This window comes from Xenopus laevis, chromosome 2L (genome assembly GCF_017654675.1).
Source record: "Xenopus laevis strain J_2021 chromosome 2L, Xenopus_laevis_v10.1, whole genome shotgun sequence".
Taxonomy (NCBI): domain Eukaryota; kingdom Metazoa; phylum Chordata; class Amphibia; order Anura; family Pipidae; genus Xenopus; species Xenopus laevis.
The window spans coordinates 79844973-79861293 of NC_054373.1; the positions used below are offsets into that span (position 1 = coordinate 79844973).

Here is a 16321-nt window from a genome sequence, read left to right on the forward strand (position 1 = left end):
AGCTCACACAGCTAGATGGTTGTTGTTTGAAAATGAAGAACACACTGAGCAAATAATGCCTACAAGGTTAACGTATACACTACTACAGCAGTGGATACGATATATATGATTGCTGCCTGAAAAACGTCACTCGGGTGGTGTTTCTAGAGACGGTATTATTATTGATATTTAGACAGAATGTGAACAAGCTCACACAGCTAGATGGTTGTTGTTTGAAAATGAAGAACACACTGAGCAAATAATGCCTACAAGGTTAACGTATACACTACTACAGCAGTGGATACGATATATATGATTGCTGCCTGAAAAACGTCACTCGGGTGGTGTTTCTAGAGACGGTATTATTATTGATATTTAGACAGAATGTGAACAAGCTCACACAGCTAGATGGTTGTTGTTTGAAAATGAAGAACACACTGAGCAAAATAATGCCTACAAGGTTAACGTATACACTACTACAGCAGTGGATACGATATATATGATTGCTGCCTGAAAAACGTCACTCGGGTGGTGTTTCTAGAGACGGTATTATTATTGATATTTAGACAGAATGTGAACAAGCTCACACAGCTAGATGGTTGTTGTTTGAAAATGAAGAACACACTGAGCAAATAATGCCTGCAAGTGCACTACTATTGGTGCACTACTATGAAGAACAGCAACAGCACTGTACACGTTAAAGAACAGTAAGATAAGTAAAAGAAAAAAAAAATATATGTATATTAAAAAAAATATTTTTCTCGGGTTGGTGCTGCTGAACTACTAGGAGCAGCACAGTAGCACACCAGTCCCACTCCCCAACACTGCTAGACTAATAGCACTGGCTTATACTAGCAACTAGCAAAGTAAAAACAAAAAGAAAATAAAAGCAGTCCTTACAAGGACTATTGGGTTATTACAGCAGTCAGCAGATGAGATCAGAAGAGATCAGTGCCCACAGCAGGCAGCTACATACAGAGCACTGCAGTAGAGGTAGATTACTAGCCAGCAAAGCTACCCTAAAATGTCCCTCAAATCCCTGCAGACTTCTATCCCTCCAATACAGAGCAGTATCAAGTAGATTACTAGCCAGCAAACTTACTATCAACTGTCCCTCAAAGAAATCAGTGAAATCAGTAACAGCTCTCTCCCTACACTAGCTCTTGCAAGCACACACAGGCAGAATGAAAAAACGCTGCAGGGCTTCAGTTTATATATGGAAGGGGAGTGGTCCAGGGGTGTGGGGGTGGTCCAGGAGGGAGAGCTTCCTGATTGGCTGCCATGTATCTGCTGGTCTGGGGTGAGAGGTCAAAAAAAAGCGCCAGGTAAGGCGAACCCAAAATGGCGAACGTCGCGCGACGTTCGCGAACATTCGGCGAGCGCGAACAGCCGATGTTCGCGCGAACAAGTTCGCCGGCGAACAGTCCGCGACATCCCTATAGAGAGGTGGTATGCTTTGGATCATGAGCTGTTCCATGCCTTCTCCATACTTTTTCTTGCCATCATTCTGGTCGAGGTTGATCTTAATTTCATCTGTCCAAAGAATGTTTTTCCAGCTCTTTAGCAGCACCTGTAGTTTCCCATCTTTTTTTCTGCTGATTCTCTGATCTGGGCTGCTGTCCTGAGCTTCGGGACTGACTCTATAGAGTAAATATTCAGTATAAAATAATAGATACAAGGCTGATATAGATTCATATTACCTGGCATCATAGTTCACTGGACAGTTGTTTAGCAGTATGGTGATCTTCTACCCGGGAATTACATTTTAAGCAGGAAAAAAAGAAACTGAATTTCTACAAAAGAAGCAATTATAGCATCAATACAATGTATTATTTATGCAACCCCTGCTCTTTTTGAAACAGCTAAGAGATCTATGCTTTTGTTTTAACAGGATTGACCGCAAAATGTCCAGTGCTCACACCAACTATAAGCTTGATGAAGCACAAGCAATAATGAGTGAACTGAGAACATTACGTCAAGCAATTTGTATGGGAGAAAAGGAAAGGCGTGATCTTATGCAGGTACAAACCATTGAAAATGCAGAACAAATAATATTGGCAATGAGTGCACACGCTTGCTGTTTGGCAGGGGAACTTACACCATTTATTCTGCCAGTAAAAGCCACAAAAATCAATGTTTCCGGACGGGGGGGGGGTGGCAACTAATTCACTTCGTTAGGATAATACAACAGTATTGTGCATAAAACAATATTGTGAGCCCATCTAAAGTGAAACTTGGCTAACTGATTGGAGTAGATTTATCAATGAGATTCAAGTTTATTTTTGCTTAAACTTAATAACTCAAATTCGTGTTATGTGTTTGATATTTATTAAGCATGAAAAATTAATGGAAATTAATGGAAACATTTGGCATCTGAAAACAGTTCATGTAGAAGTCAATGGGAATTGTCCTAGACAAATGTATTTTTTTAGAGTTTATCTAATTGTTTTGAAAGTTGGAAGACTCCTTGGAAATGATGAGTAGCATGCGATTTTACTGTGTTCAAGTTTACTTTTCACTTTTTTAATCTAACCAGTTTTCAAGATTCAAGGTTTTTAATAAAAAAAAGGTCTAATTTAAGTTTAATGATTCAATAAAAAAAACCTCAAAAATTCACAAATTTGAATTTAGATAATTATACTCGATTGTGATCATTCCCAATGTGAGGCTTTGAGTGCAGTCAGTTGCAGCATATTATTCCATTAATAACAAAAATCAACTGCACTGGTTGAGTACTACTCGCAATTATAAATATAAAAGTAAGTTACACACCAAAAAATATTGGGAAGCACAGGAGCAATGTCTGACATAAAGGGGCCGATTCATCAAGCTCGAGTGAAGGATTCGAAGTAAAAAAACTTCGAATTTCGAAGTGTTTTTTGGGCTACTTCGACCATCGAATGGGCTACTTCGACCTTCGACTACGACTTCGAATCGAAGGATTCGTACTAAAAATCGTTCTACTATTCGACCATTCGATAGTCGAAGTACTGCCTCTTTAAAAAAAACTTCGACCCCCTACTTCGGCAGCTAAAAGCTACCGAAGTCAATGTTAGCCTATGGGGAAGGTCCCCATAGGCTTGCCTAAGTTTTTTTGATCGAAGGATATTCCTTCGATCGTTGGATTTAAATCTTTCGAATCGTTCGATTCAAAGGATTTAATCGTTCGATCGAAGGAATAATCCTTCGATCGTTCGATCGTAGCATTTGCGCTAAATCCTTCGACTTCGATATTCGAAGTCGAAGGATTTTAGTTCCTAGTCGAATATCGAGGGTTAATTAACCCTCGATATTCGACCCTTGATGAATCGGCCCCAAAGTGATCGATAATAGCTTTGAACAGGAACATAAGCTCTTAAAGAATATATCAGAAACATGGTGAATGGGTTGAATTGTATTTTTTTAGTAATTTTTATAGTAAATCACCTGAAATACACTAAATTGCCTGCTGAAAATAGCAAAATATTGCACCAAAAGTTTTGACGTGGTTTTGAAAGCAAGGCATTAGTTAAATATCTACTAGTTTATTGGAAGCTACCCATATGTGCTTTTATTTGAGCCTAAAGGAATTTACCAATGAACCACTTAATGTGTCAAAGCTTTCCTTTTTCTGGCAAATATTTTATTTTTTACATCTATAATTTTGGTTGTAAACAATGCAACTACAAAATACCATTGTAATAAAAATACCTTCTCCTGGTGGTCTAGTGGGGGGACGGCAGGGACGCCTGCCGCCCCCTCGACGGGGACGCCCGTCGCGCCGCTCCATTCTTCCTGTGCCGGCTCCTGTGCGCGCGCGCGCGCATGCGCACTTCTGATTTAAAGGCGCATGCGCGCTGACGTAATGACGTCAGCGCGAGAGGCGCCAAATTCAAAAGTATTAAAGGGGCATTCCCATAGTTAGCATTGCCCGTGATAGGATTTGTTCCTGGTGCTTTAGCTGTTGCTATTCCGTGTGAATCTGTTCCTGATTATCTGTTTTGACCCTTTGCCTGCCTGTTTGACTATTCTGATCTCTGGAACCTGACCCTTGCCTGAAACCGACCTTGACTCTGCTTAATCCTCCTGTTTGACGTTCCGGTTTGACCTCTGCCTGTTATTTGACTCCGATTCTGCCTCAACCCATCTGATTGATCACCTGGTTTTGACCCTTTGCCTTCCTGACGATTCTGTTATCCGCCTGCCTCGATCCAGCCTGTCTGACCATCCGCTTGCCTTGACCTTTTGTACCGTGACCTTCGGCCTAAAGACTCTGCTAAACAGCCGTGCCCCTTTGCCAGCCAGAACATCTCGCCTTGCACCCCTCGTTAAGTCCAGGTGGCACCCAAGTAAGCTGAGGGCTCCTCCCGAAGCCCAACGGTGGTCACACTACTGGTGAAGCCGAGCCGAGACCAGGGTGCTTGGCATTTGTTCTGGTATCGGGTGCCGGCCGTGACATTATCACGGGCCATGGAGGACGAAAGTCTAGACGGTGCTTCTGCTGCTGCTTCCGTTTCACCTCCTCCAACTACCATTGAAGTGCTCCTTACTGCCCTGCTACAGCGCATGGAGGACCATGAGCAGAAGCAAAACTATTTGCTTCAGGGGTTTCACAATCTGACCCGCAAGCTTGAAACTTCGCAGCAGCCAATCAGACCAGTTGTCTCTTCCCCTGAGGGTTCTTCTGCTGTTTGGGGTGATTCTGCTAGACCCCAGGAACCCAAAATTGCATTCCCTGATAAGTTCAGTGGGGATAGAGCAAAATTTTTTGTCTTTAAAGAGGCATGTAAATTATACCTTGGTTTCTTCCCTCACTCCTTTCCAACAGGTGAGGAGAAAGTAAGGTTCGTCATGACTCTATTACAGGGTGATCCCCAAATTTGGGCTCTTAGACTGCCCGCCTCTGATCCAGCCCGTTTCTCATTAGATACTTTCTTTGAGACCATGGCCATACTCTACGATGACCCGGATCGTGCCTCTTCGGCCGATACCGCGATTCGTAAGTTGCGCCAGGGGAAACGGGATGCGGAGGTGTACTGCACTGAGTTCCGCCGGTGGGCAGTAGAGACCGGGTGGAACGATATGGCTCTACGTAGTCAGTTCCGTATAGGGCTGTCAGATCCTGTCAAAGACAGTCTGGTAAATTTCCCCCTATCTTCCAATCTGGATGACCTCATGTCTTTCGCCATCCAGATAGATAGGAGACAGAGAGAGAGAGAGAAGAGGTGAAAGGGGGACTTCTTCTTCTTATTCTGGTGTCACTAATGTTAAGGTATCTAACCCTTCTGTGTCTTTACCTCAGGATGAGCCTATGCAGTTAGGCCTATCCCACTTATCTCCTGAGGAAAAGGCACGCAGGCGTTCCCTAGGTTTATGTATTTACTGTGGGGAAAAGGGTCATTTCCTTAATCAGTGTACTAAGAGGCCGGGAAACGCCCAAGCCTAAATGGAGAAGGGGAGCTCCATTTGGGTGCAGGCGTTTCCTCTCCCCAATCTGCCTGCAAGGTTTTATTACCAGTTAAATTGTCTTGGCCTACGGGTTCTGTTAATTTGTCCGCTTTTGTGGACTCTGGGGCGGAGGGTAATTTTTTGGATACTGCTTTCGCAGCCAAACATGGTATTCCTCTGGTCCCTCTGTGTACCCCCATGAGAATTTTAGCGGTGGAGAAAAGACCCCTAGGGTCAGGTGTAATTAACAAAAAAACTGCCTTCTTATCATTGTGTATTAACGATTTTCACAGTGAGGAGATAGCCCTTTTTCTTATTGAAGGTGCCTCTTCTCCTCTTATCTTGGGGTTACCCTTTCTCCAGGTTCATAATCCTCATATTGATTGGGTTACGGGGGAAATTTCTCAGTGGGGTTCAGATTGCGGGGGCGTATGTATTCCTCCAACAATAGCAACTACCTCAATTGAGGGTTTACCTGCAGCCTATTCGGCATATGCCGATGTTTTTTCCAAAAGGGCTGCTGAAACCTTACCCCCACATAGACAGTATGATTGTCCCATTGACCTAGTTCCAGGTTCCACTCCTCCTCGTGGTCGTACGTATCCTCTTTCTTTACCTGAAGCCCAAGCAATGAGGGACTATATTGAAGAAAACCTTGAGAGAGGTTTCATCCGACCCTCTAATTCTCCTGCCGGTGCTGGGTTTTCCTTTGTGGGTAAGAAAGACGGTGGTCTTCGCCCTTGTATAGATTACAGGGGTTTAAATAAAATCACCATTAAGAACCGCTACCCCCTTCCTCTAATTTCTGAGCTATTTGACCAGGTTAAAGGTGCCCAAGTCTATACCAAGCTTGATCTTAGAGGTGCTTACAATCTCATTCGTATTAGAGAGGGGGATGAGTGGAAAACAGCATTTAACACCAGGGATGGCCACTACGAATACTTAGTAATGCCCTTTGGGCTCTGTAACGCCCCCGCAGTTTTTCAAGAATTTGTCAATGACATCTTTCGAGATCTGCTGGGGGTATTCGTAGTGGTCTACCTTGACGATATTCTTATTTTTTCTTCCAATCTAAACGAACATCGTAATCATGTTTGCGAAGTCTTACGTAGGCTAAGGGAGAATAATCTTTATGCAAAACTAGAGAAATGTACCTTTGAGTTTTCTTCTGTTCAGTTTTTGGGGTTTATTATTTCCAACAAGGGTCTAGAAATGGATCCAGGCAAGGTGAGAGCTGTCCTGGATTGGGCCCAACCCCTTTCGTTACGTGCTGTTCAAAGATTTCTTGGTTTTGCCAATTACTATCGTCAATTTATTAAGAATTTTTCTCTTATTGTAGCCCCCATCACAAGTTTAACCAAGAAGGGCGCTGATCCCAGTATTTGGCCTCCTGAAGCCTTACACGCCTTTGAAACCCTCAAAAGAGAGTTCTGTTCTGCCCCTATTCTTCAACACCCTGATCCCGCTCTTCCTTTCATTGTAGAGGTTGATGTTTCTGAGGTGGGAGCGGGGGCAGTCCTTTCCCAAAGGCATCCGATTTCCAACAAATTGCATCCCTGTGCCTTTTTCTCTAAGAAGTTTTTACCTGTAGAGGTAAATTACGACATAGGGAACAGGGAATTGTTGGCTGTCAAATTGGCCTTTGAGGAATGGTGGCATCTCCTAGAGGGTGCAAAACATGTGGTGACGGTCTATACTGATCATAAGAATTTACTTTATATTGAATCCGCTAATCGCCTAAATTCTAGGCAAGCCAGGTGGGCCTTATTCTTCTCAAGGTTTAATTTTGTTTTAACTTTCAGGCCTGGTTCCAAAAATACCAAGGCGGATGCACTCTCTAGGAGTTTTGAATCTTTCCCCTCCGACTCTAGTGAGTGTACTCCCATCATCCCCAAAGAATTAATTTTAGCCACTTTAGAATCCGATCTTTCCTCCCTATTACTTCCCTTACAAACATCTGCTCCTACCGATACTCCCCCTGGGAGATGGTTTGTTCCTGAGGAGCTTAGGGAGCAAGTTTTGAAGGAGGTTCATGATTCTAAAATGGCGGGGCACTCAGGAGTTACTAAGACTGTTTCTCTACTGTCCCGTCATGTTTGGTGGCCTTCTTTCAAACGGGACACAAAATTTTTGTCAACTCCTGTCCAGTCTGTCAAAGATCTAAATCTTCTCGTCAGTTATCTCAAGGTCTGTTAAATCCATTGCCAATTCCTGAGAAACCTTGGTCCCATCTTTCGATGGACTTCATTGTAGATTTGCCCCCTTCCCAAGGGAAGACTGTGATTTGGGTGGTGGTGGATAGGTTCAGTAAAATGGGCCATTTTATTCCCCTTCCACACCTCCCTTCTGCTAAAACCTTGGCCGATCTATTCATTACTCACATTTTTAAGTTACATGGTTTTCCTGAGAATATTGTTTCTGACAGGGGGGTCCAGTTCGTCTCGAAGTTTTGGCGTGCTTTCTGTTCTTTAGTAGGGATTGAGTTATCCTTTTCCACTGCATATCACCCCCAAACGAATGGTCAAACTGAAAGGGTAAACCAGTCCCTTGAACAATACCTTAGATGCTATGTGTCTGATAATCAGTCTACATGGTCCGAACTGTTACCCTGGGCAGAATTTGCATACAATAATGCTACCCATTCCTCCTCTGGAGAGTCTCCCTTCTTTATTGTCTACGGGTTACATCCCAAAGCATTTTCTTTTTCTGGCTCTAATTCCCCTGTACCTTCTGCGAATTCCTCTGTCGTTAAATTTTCTGAAATTTGGTCTCGGGTACACAACTCTTTGTCCGCAGCTTCCCTAGCTCAGAAAAAAGCTGCTGATAAATTCCGTAGGGAAGCACCCAAGTACAAGGTGGGGGACTTGGTATGGTTGTCTACAAAGAACATCAAGCTGAAGGTCCCCTCTCCCAAATTGGGTCCCAGGTTCATTGGTCCATACCCCATCATTGCTATAATCAATCCATCCTCTGTACGTCTTCAATTACCCGCTAATTTTAAAATTTCTAACTCCTTCCATGTTTCTCTCTTAAAGCCTGCCACTAATGTTCGTCACTTGTCTGTTCCTCCCCCAGTGTTGGTTGAAGGTCAGCCTGAATATGAGATCCAGGAGTTCCTCGACTCCCGCCTTGTGCGAGGTAAGCTACAATACCTTACTAGGTGGAAGGGCTTTGGTCCTGAGGAGAACTCTTGGGTCTCAGTTGAAGACATCAAGGCTGACCGCCTCAGGAAGCAATTCCACTCCAAATTTCCTGGTAAACCTGGGGGTCCAGTGGCCCCCCCTAGAGAGGGGGGTAATGTAATAAAAATACCTTCTCCTGGTGGTCTAGTGGGGGGACGGCAGGGATGCCTGCCGCCCCCTCGACGGGGACGCCCGTCACGCCGCTCCGTTCTTCCTGTGCCGGCTCCTGTGCGCGCGCGCATGCGCACTTCTGATTTAAAGGCGCATGCGCGCTGACGTAATGACGTCAGCGCGAGAGGCGCCAAATTCAAAAGTATTAAAGGGGCATTCCCATAGTTAGCATTGCCCGTGATAGGATTTGTTCCTGGTGCTTTAGCTGTTGCTATTCTGTGTGAATCTGTTCCTGATTATCTGTTTTGACCCTTTGCCTGCCTGTTTGACTATTCTGATCTCTGAAACCTGACCCTTGCCTGAAACCGAACTTGACTCTGCTTAATCCTCCTGTTTGACGTTCCGGTTTGACTTCTGCCTGTTATTTGACTCCGATTCTGCCTCAACCCATCTGATTGATCACCTGGTTTTGACCCTTTGCCTTCCTGACGATTCTGTTATCCGCCTGCCTCGATCCAGCCTGTCTGACCATCCGCTTGCCTTGACCTTTTGTACCGTGACCTTCGGCCTAAAGACTCTGCTAAACAGCCGTGCCCCTTTGCCAGCCAGAACATCTCGCCTTGCACCCCTCGTTAAGTCCAGGTGGCACCCAAGTAAGCTGAGGGCTCCTCCCGAAGCCCAACGGTGGTCACACTACTGGTGAAGCCGAGCCGAGACCAGGGTGCTTGGCATTTGTTCTGGTATCGGGTGCCGGCCGTGACAACCATACAGTGACTTTAATGCACATTCTGTAATTCGATTTTTACACACTCATGTGTGTCCATCCTGTTCCCCTCCCCCATGTTTGCTCAGAATTAATTCAGACTTTTATTTTCTGAGTTTTTTTTAAATTTTTTATTCTGTCCATTAAACACTCTTATTTTTACTTCAAACCACATAAGTTTCTTTCTCAGATTCCTACCTGAAGTTTCCTTTCTTGCCACATCTGTCCCCTCCTTACACATTACACCAAAAGAGGATTGTCACGGCCGGCACCCAATACCAGAACAGGTGCCAAGTACCCTGGTCTCGGCTCGGCTTCACCAGTAGTGTGACCACCGTTGGGCTTCAAGAGGAGCCCTCAGCTTACTTGGGTGCCACCTGGACTTAACGAGGGGTACAAGGCGAGATGTTCTGGCTAGCAGAGGGGCACGGCAGGTAGATTATGCTGTCCTACTAACGATTAGCTGACAGCTAGCGAACATAACTCGACAGAAGGAGGTTGTGTTCTTTAGGTAAAACTGAATATACTTCCATGTGGAGTTGTTTATTTTGTAAAACTGCAATACAATCAAATAGACTGAAATTACAATATGCAATTGCATGTGGCATTTATAAACACATTTCAGAGAAAGAACAGCTAATACTGACATTGAACATACAGTGATGCAATGCACAATAAATCTAACAAATAATATGCAGACTTACAAGCATATATGTATGGAGGGAAGACAGATGAACTTCCTAGAACACTCCTGAGAGGTAAGATGGCTCCTGCAGCCTGAGGGTGAAACTTTATTAACAAACTTTATTAACAAGTGTAAGACACTTCATGGTTCCTTATGAGAGGAGCTAAACTGCAGTTACGCAAATGACCACTAGATGTCTTAACACAATAGTCCTGTGATGGACAGCACACTCCCCGCCTGGCGTAAATATATGCCACTATAATATACCTAAGAATTACTGTAAATTCAATCCGATAACTTTTTACTATGAAAAAGGACAATCAAATCTGAAACAGGTCGGAGATATACTTTAGCAACTCCGTGGTTAATGACTTTAACCTCCACTTTGCGAACTTTCCCATCACCACTGGGAATGGCTTTTACAATAAGACCCATTGGCCATTCATTGCGTTTAGCTTGAGGGTCTTTCAACAAGACAACATGTCCTTCTTGAACATTTGGTTTCTCCTCTTTCCACTTCCTTGTTGTTTGAAGTGATGACAAATACTCTTGCTTCCAACGTTTCCAGAAAGTATCAGCAAGGTTCTGAACTTGCTTCCACTGACACTTGTAAAGATCTTTCAAAGTGAACTCACCAGGTGGTGCTGATATAGGACAAGCTTTCTGAGTCAAAAGCATTCCTTTTACACACTCATGTGTGTCCATCCTGTTCCCCTCCCCCATGTTTGCTCAGAATTAATTCAGACTTTTATTTTCTGAGTTTTTTTTAAATTTTTTTTCTGTCCATTAAACACTCTTATTTTTACTTCAAACCACATAAGTTTCTTTCTCAGATTCCTACCTGAAGTTTCCTTTCTTGCCACATCTGTCCCCTCCTTTACACATTACACCAAAAGAGGATTGTCACGGCCGGCACCCAATACCAGAACAGGTGCCAAGTACCCTGGTCTCGGCTCGGCTTCACCAGTAGTGTGACCACCGTTGGGCTTCAAGAGGAGCCCTCAGCTTACTTGGGTGCCACCTGGACTAACGAGGGGTCTAAGGCGAGATGTTCTGGCTAGCAGAGGGGCACGGCAGGTAGATTATGCTGTCCTACTAACGATTAGCTGACAGCTAGCGAACATAACTGCGACAGAAGGAGGTTGTGTTCTTTAGGTAAAACTGAATATACTTCCATGTGGAGTTGTTTATTTTGTAAAACTGCAATACAATCAAATAGACTGAAATTACAATATGCAATTGCATGTGGCATTTATAAACACATTTCAGAGAAAGAACAGCTAATACTGACATTGAACATACAGTGATGCAATGCACAATAAATCTAACAAATAATATGCAGACTTACAAGCATATATGTATGGAGGGAAGACAGATGAACTTCCTAGAACACTCCTGAGAGGTAAGATGGCTCCTGCAGCCTGAGGGTGAAACTTTATTAACAAACTTTATTAACAAGTGTAAGACACTTCATGGTTCCTTATGAGAGGAGCTAAACTGCAGTTACGCAAATGACCACTAGATGTCTTAACACAATAGTCCTGTGATGGACAGCACACTCCCCGCCTGGCGTAATATATGCCACTATAATATACCTAAGAATTACTGTAAATTCAATCCGATAACTTTTTACTATGAAAAAGGACAATCAAATCTGAAACAGGTCGGAGATATACTTTAGCAAGCTCCGTGGTTAATGACTTTAACCTCCAACTTTGCGAACTTTCCCATCACCATCTGGGAATGGCTTTTACAATAAGACCCATTGGCCATTCATTGCGTTTAGCTTGAGGGTCTTTCAACAGACAACATGTCCTTCTTGAACATTTGGTTTCTCCTCTTTCCACTTCCTTGTTGTTTGAAGTGATGACAAATACTCTTGCTTCCAACGTTTCCAGAAAGTATCAGCCAAGGTTCTGAACTTGCTTCCACTGACACTTGTAAAGATCTTTCAAAGTGAACTCACCAGGTGGTGCTGATATAGGACAAGCTTTCTGAGTCAAAAGCATTCCTGGTGTAAGAACTTCAGGTTTCTCAGGGTCCATTGAAATGTTAACTAATGGTCTAGCATTCATTTATGGCCGTAACCTCAGCTAACAAAGTAATCAGCACTTCCATGTGACAGTCTAACATTTTTGCCTTGTGCCAACATCGAGTCTAAATACGTCTGGCTATGCCAATCATCCTCTCCCACACTCCTCCCATATGAGATGAGTGAGGAGCATTGAAGGTCCAAGTGCATCTCTGTTCAAAAAGGTAATTTTGGATCTCAGAATCTTCTGAGTTAATTTGCAGTTCCTTGCAAGCTCCTACAAAGTTTGTTCCATTATCTGATCGGAATTGCTTGACTGGTCCACGGATAGACAAAAATCTTCTTAAAGCATTAATAAAGCTTGAAGATGACATGGATTCAAGCACTTCTAAATGAACTGCTCTGGTACTTAAACAAGTGAAACATTACAGCCCATCTTTTGCTCTGAGCAGAATGTCCTCTAGTATAGCGATACATCACGTTCCAAGGCCCGAAGACATCAAGCCCAACATGTGAGAATGGAGGGGCTACAACGAGCCTGTCTGGTGGGAGATCTGACATTTTCTGTTCCTGCACCTTTCCTCTCAACATCCTGCAGATAACACATTTATGAACAATACTGGAGACTAGTTTTCTAGCTCTTGTGATCCATAGGCCTGCCGAACGTAATGCACCCTCAGTAAAATGACGACCTTGATGTGCTACCTTCTCATGGTAATGTTTGACTAAGGGGGTGGCTATATGATGGCTGGCTGGAATTATGAGGGGGTGTTTCTCACTCTCGGCCATGTCTGAATTAGACAAACGCCCTCCTACTCTGAGTAGTCCCTCTTTGTCAATTATAGGATTCAGACATTTGATCAGGCTTTGATCTGTGACTTTCTTCGTCTTGACAAAGACTTAATCTCTTCTGAAAAACCTCTTGTTGGACACATTTGACAATGACAGTCTCTGCTTGCAAGTAATCTAAGGGATGGCATAACTTTCTACAGCAATGCCAGCCCTTACATGAATCTTTCTGTTTGTTGCAGAAAATGACTTGCTGATTGAATAAGTGTAGTTATACCTCTCACAAGAGATTTTCCCAACCTTTGGAAAAATCTGAGAAATCTACGTGAGTCTAACTGACGTTCATGTACCTCAGTTGCTAAGGCTGTCACTTCGGGTCTGATCTCACAGTCAGAACCAGGTTCTACAGAGGGTCAAACGTATTGGCTTCAGGTTGATGACTTGTGACTGAATAATACAAGAAATCTGGACCTGAAAACCAGTTAGTATGTTTCAAGTGGGTTGCTTGAATTGGTCTAGTCCCGTGATCTGCTGGATTTTGAATAGTCGGTAACATAATGCCACTGATCTGGACTAGTGGATTTTCTGATGCGATTGATTCTGTTTGAAACATACAACATAAAATCTTCTGGAAGTATTATGAATATAACCTAGTTACAAATTTTACTGTCAGTATAATATTCAACTGCGTCAGGTTCAAAGTCCATTTCTTCAACAATCTGTTCTGCTAACTCAACTGACAAAACTGCCGCACATAGCTCTAAACGTGGCACTGTATGGGCTGGTTTAGGAGCTAGTTTGGATTTTCCCATAATAAAGCCAACATTGACATTGACCATCGCTGTCTGTAACCTTGAGATATGCTACAGCTGCTATTGCCATAGTAGAAGCGTCAGAAAAAACACATACCTCCTTTCGCCTTGTAGCTGTAAATGACACTGGCACATAGGGTCTGGGAATGCTGAAACCTTCAAGATGAATCAAATCTTCTGTCCACGTTCTCCATTGAGTCTCTCTTTGTCTGGAGAGAGTGGGGTATCCCAATCACATTGATCTACTGAAAGCTCTCTAACTAAAGCTTTACCTTGTACAGTGATCGGAGTCGCAAAACCAAGTGGATCATAAAGACTATTCACTGTGGCCAAAGATACCTCTCCGTGTGAATGGCTTTACTTCCCTGGACACTTGAAAGGTGAAACTGTCAGTCTGTAGGTTCCAACTTACTCCTACGACTTCGGTTGAAGGGGCAAAGGATTCAACACCTTAGAAGCAAGGTCTTTTAACTCTTTAGCCCCTGTCATCTGCAGGAAATGCTTCCATTACCGCACTTTCTATTTGATGCTACCTTGTGCAGTTTGAGATTTGATTCGTGCAGCATGTCTCTGGCCCTCTGCAAGAGACTGATTGCTTCAGCTTCAGTAGGCACAGAAATAAGTCCGTCATCTACATAGAAATTTCTTAAGATAAACTTGTTTTACGTCTTTGCCATATTCACTTTCTCCACGCTTCGCTATTTGTCTGAGTCCGTAAGTGGCTATGGCTGGAGAAGGACTATTCCCAAAGACATGTACTTTCATTCTGAACTCTGGAAATTTCCTGGCTTAGGTCATTGTCTTGGTACCAAAGGAACCTCAGGTAGTTGCGGTGGTCTTCCCTAACATGAAACAATAAAACATCTTGCTGTACATCAGTAGTCACTGCAACTTGTTCTTTGCGGAAGCGCCATGAGTACACCCAACAATGTATTATTCAAATCAGGTCCGCTAAGAAGTACGTCATTCAGTGAGATACCTTGATACTGAGAACTTGAATCAAAAACCACTCTGATCTGCCCTGGTTTTTGAGGTGAATAGACACCGAAGATGGGTAAGTACCAACTTTCCTCATCTGGTTGCAACGGCTGGAGCGGGCTCTGCTTGGTCCTGGCTAAAGATCTTTCGCATAAAAGTTAACAAAATGCTCTTTCATTTCAGGTTTTTTTCTGAATGAATGCTGCAAAGCAAGAAGTCTCTTCTGAGCTTGCTCTCTTATTGGTTTGGCAATCTAAGACGTGGTGAACGAAATGGTAGGGGTGCTACCCAATGATTCGTTTCATCGATAAACATCTCTTTTTCAACTATGTCAAGGAACATGTTATCTTCAATTGACGTAGCAGGTTTTTCATCATTTGGCAGTTGTAACAAACACATTATGGTCTAAACTGTCCATGCTGTGAGTTGCCGTTTTCACATAGCATAGAGCGGGGGGTTGAAAGGGCCGTTTGCAAGCATTAAAGTTTTCTTTTATTTGCATAAAGCTAGAGCATGGGCTGAATAGCGAAGTGCGTCCACTACGGTAGTACATTTGTCTTGAATGAGTTCCACACCATTGATGGATGAGTTCCTCCTAAACATACTTCTCCAACTATTGACCCAACCCAAATCTAAACGCTGTGCATAGGGGGCGTTATGGGGTCCATTGACTTGTTCACGTACTTTGTGAACCCCTCAGGATATCCCTTCCTAACAAGAGGAGATTTGAGCATTAGGGTCAAGTGCAGGAATTTTGTCTGCTAATGATTCCAAATGAGGAAAATGCTGTGTAATCTCAGGTGTTGGTATTTCTGACCTGTCATCAGGTAACATGTCACACTCGATGAGAGTGGGAAGTTCTAACTGTGATTTCCCGTCTATAGACTGAATAGTAAAATTAGATACCCTACGCCCTGTTTTCACCATAGTACCTGAGCACGTTTTTAGAGTGTAGGAAAATGCTTCACCACTAATGTTAAACACAGTAAAGAATTCAGATTTAGCTAATGAACGGTTACTTTGATCATCTAATACTGCATACATGTTTACAGAACAGTCAGGTTTGTTAGAGGGATATACAGTTACTAAACAAATCTTGGAGCAGGATCTGGGCCTTGTCCCTTCTGCACATACCTCTGTACATTTGGATACAACTGTGGATGAAATAGGTTCATTGTCCTCCCCGCCATGCTCTTTGACGGTTACAATAGTCTCTGATGTCCAAGGAGCTGGGCCCGGGTGCAGTGCTGAGATATGCTTGGTCACTTTTGCACTCACTACATTTTATATTGGCCTTGCAGTCTTTAGCAAAATGTTTGGTGGATGCACAACATTTAAAGCAGATATTATTTTCTTTCAAATAAGCTTTACGTTCGTCGATATGCTTGCTCCTGAATCCACGGCACTTTGACAGTGGGTGAGGTTTTCTATGGATCGGGCATGGACTATCTGGGTCCAAAGATTTCTTTTCAGAGTTAGTAATCTGCACAGCTGAATCCGTGGCTAACACCTCTGTCCTTCTGACCGACACGGAAGGTCTGTTACCATACTTAGCTCCTGTCT

At 43.3% G+C, this 16321-nt stretch overlaps 1 protein-coding gene across 2 annotated transcripts in view; it reads left to right on the top strand.

The window, feature by feature from the left end:
* The window catches only part of wwc3.L (WWC family member 3 L homeolog), a 133771-nt gene that overhangs the window by 76511 nt on the left and 40939 nt on the right, over positions 1-16321 (top strand). For both annotated transcript variants that reach the window (XM_041582087.1, XM_041582088.1), the window contains exon 6: positions 1871-2000. In XM_041582087.1, the coding sequence (XP_041438021.1) occupies positions 1871-2000 (130 nt within the window). The remainder of the gene's footprint in view (positions 1-1870; positions 2001-16321) is intronic.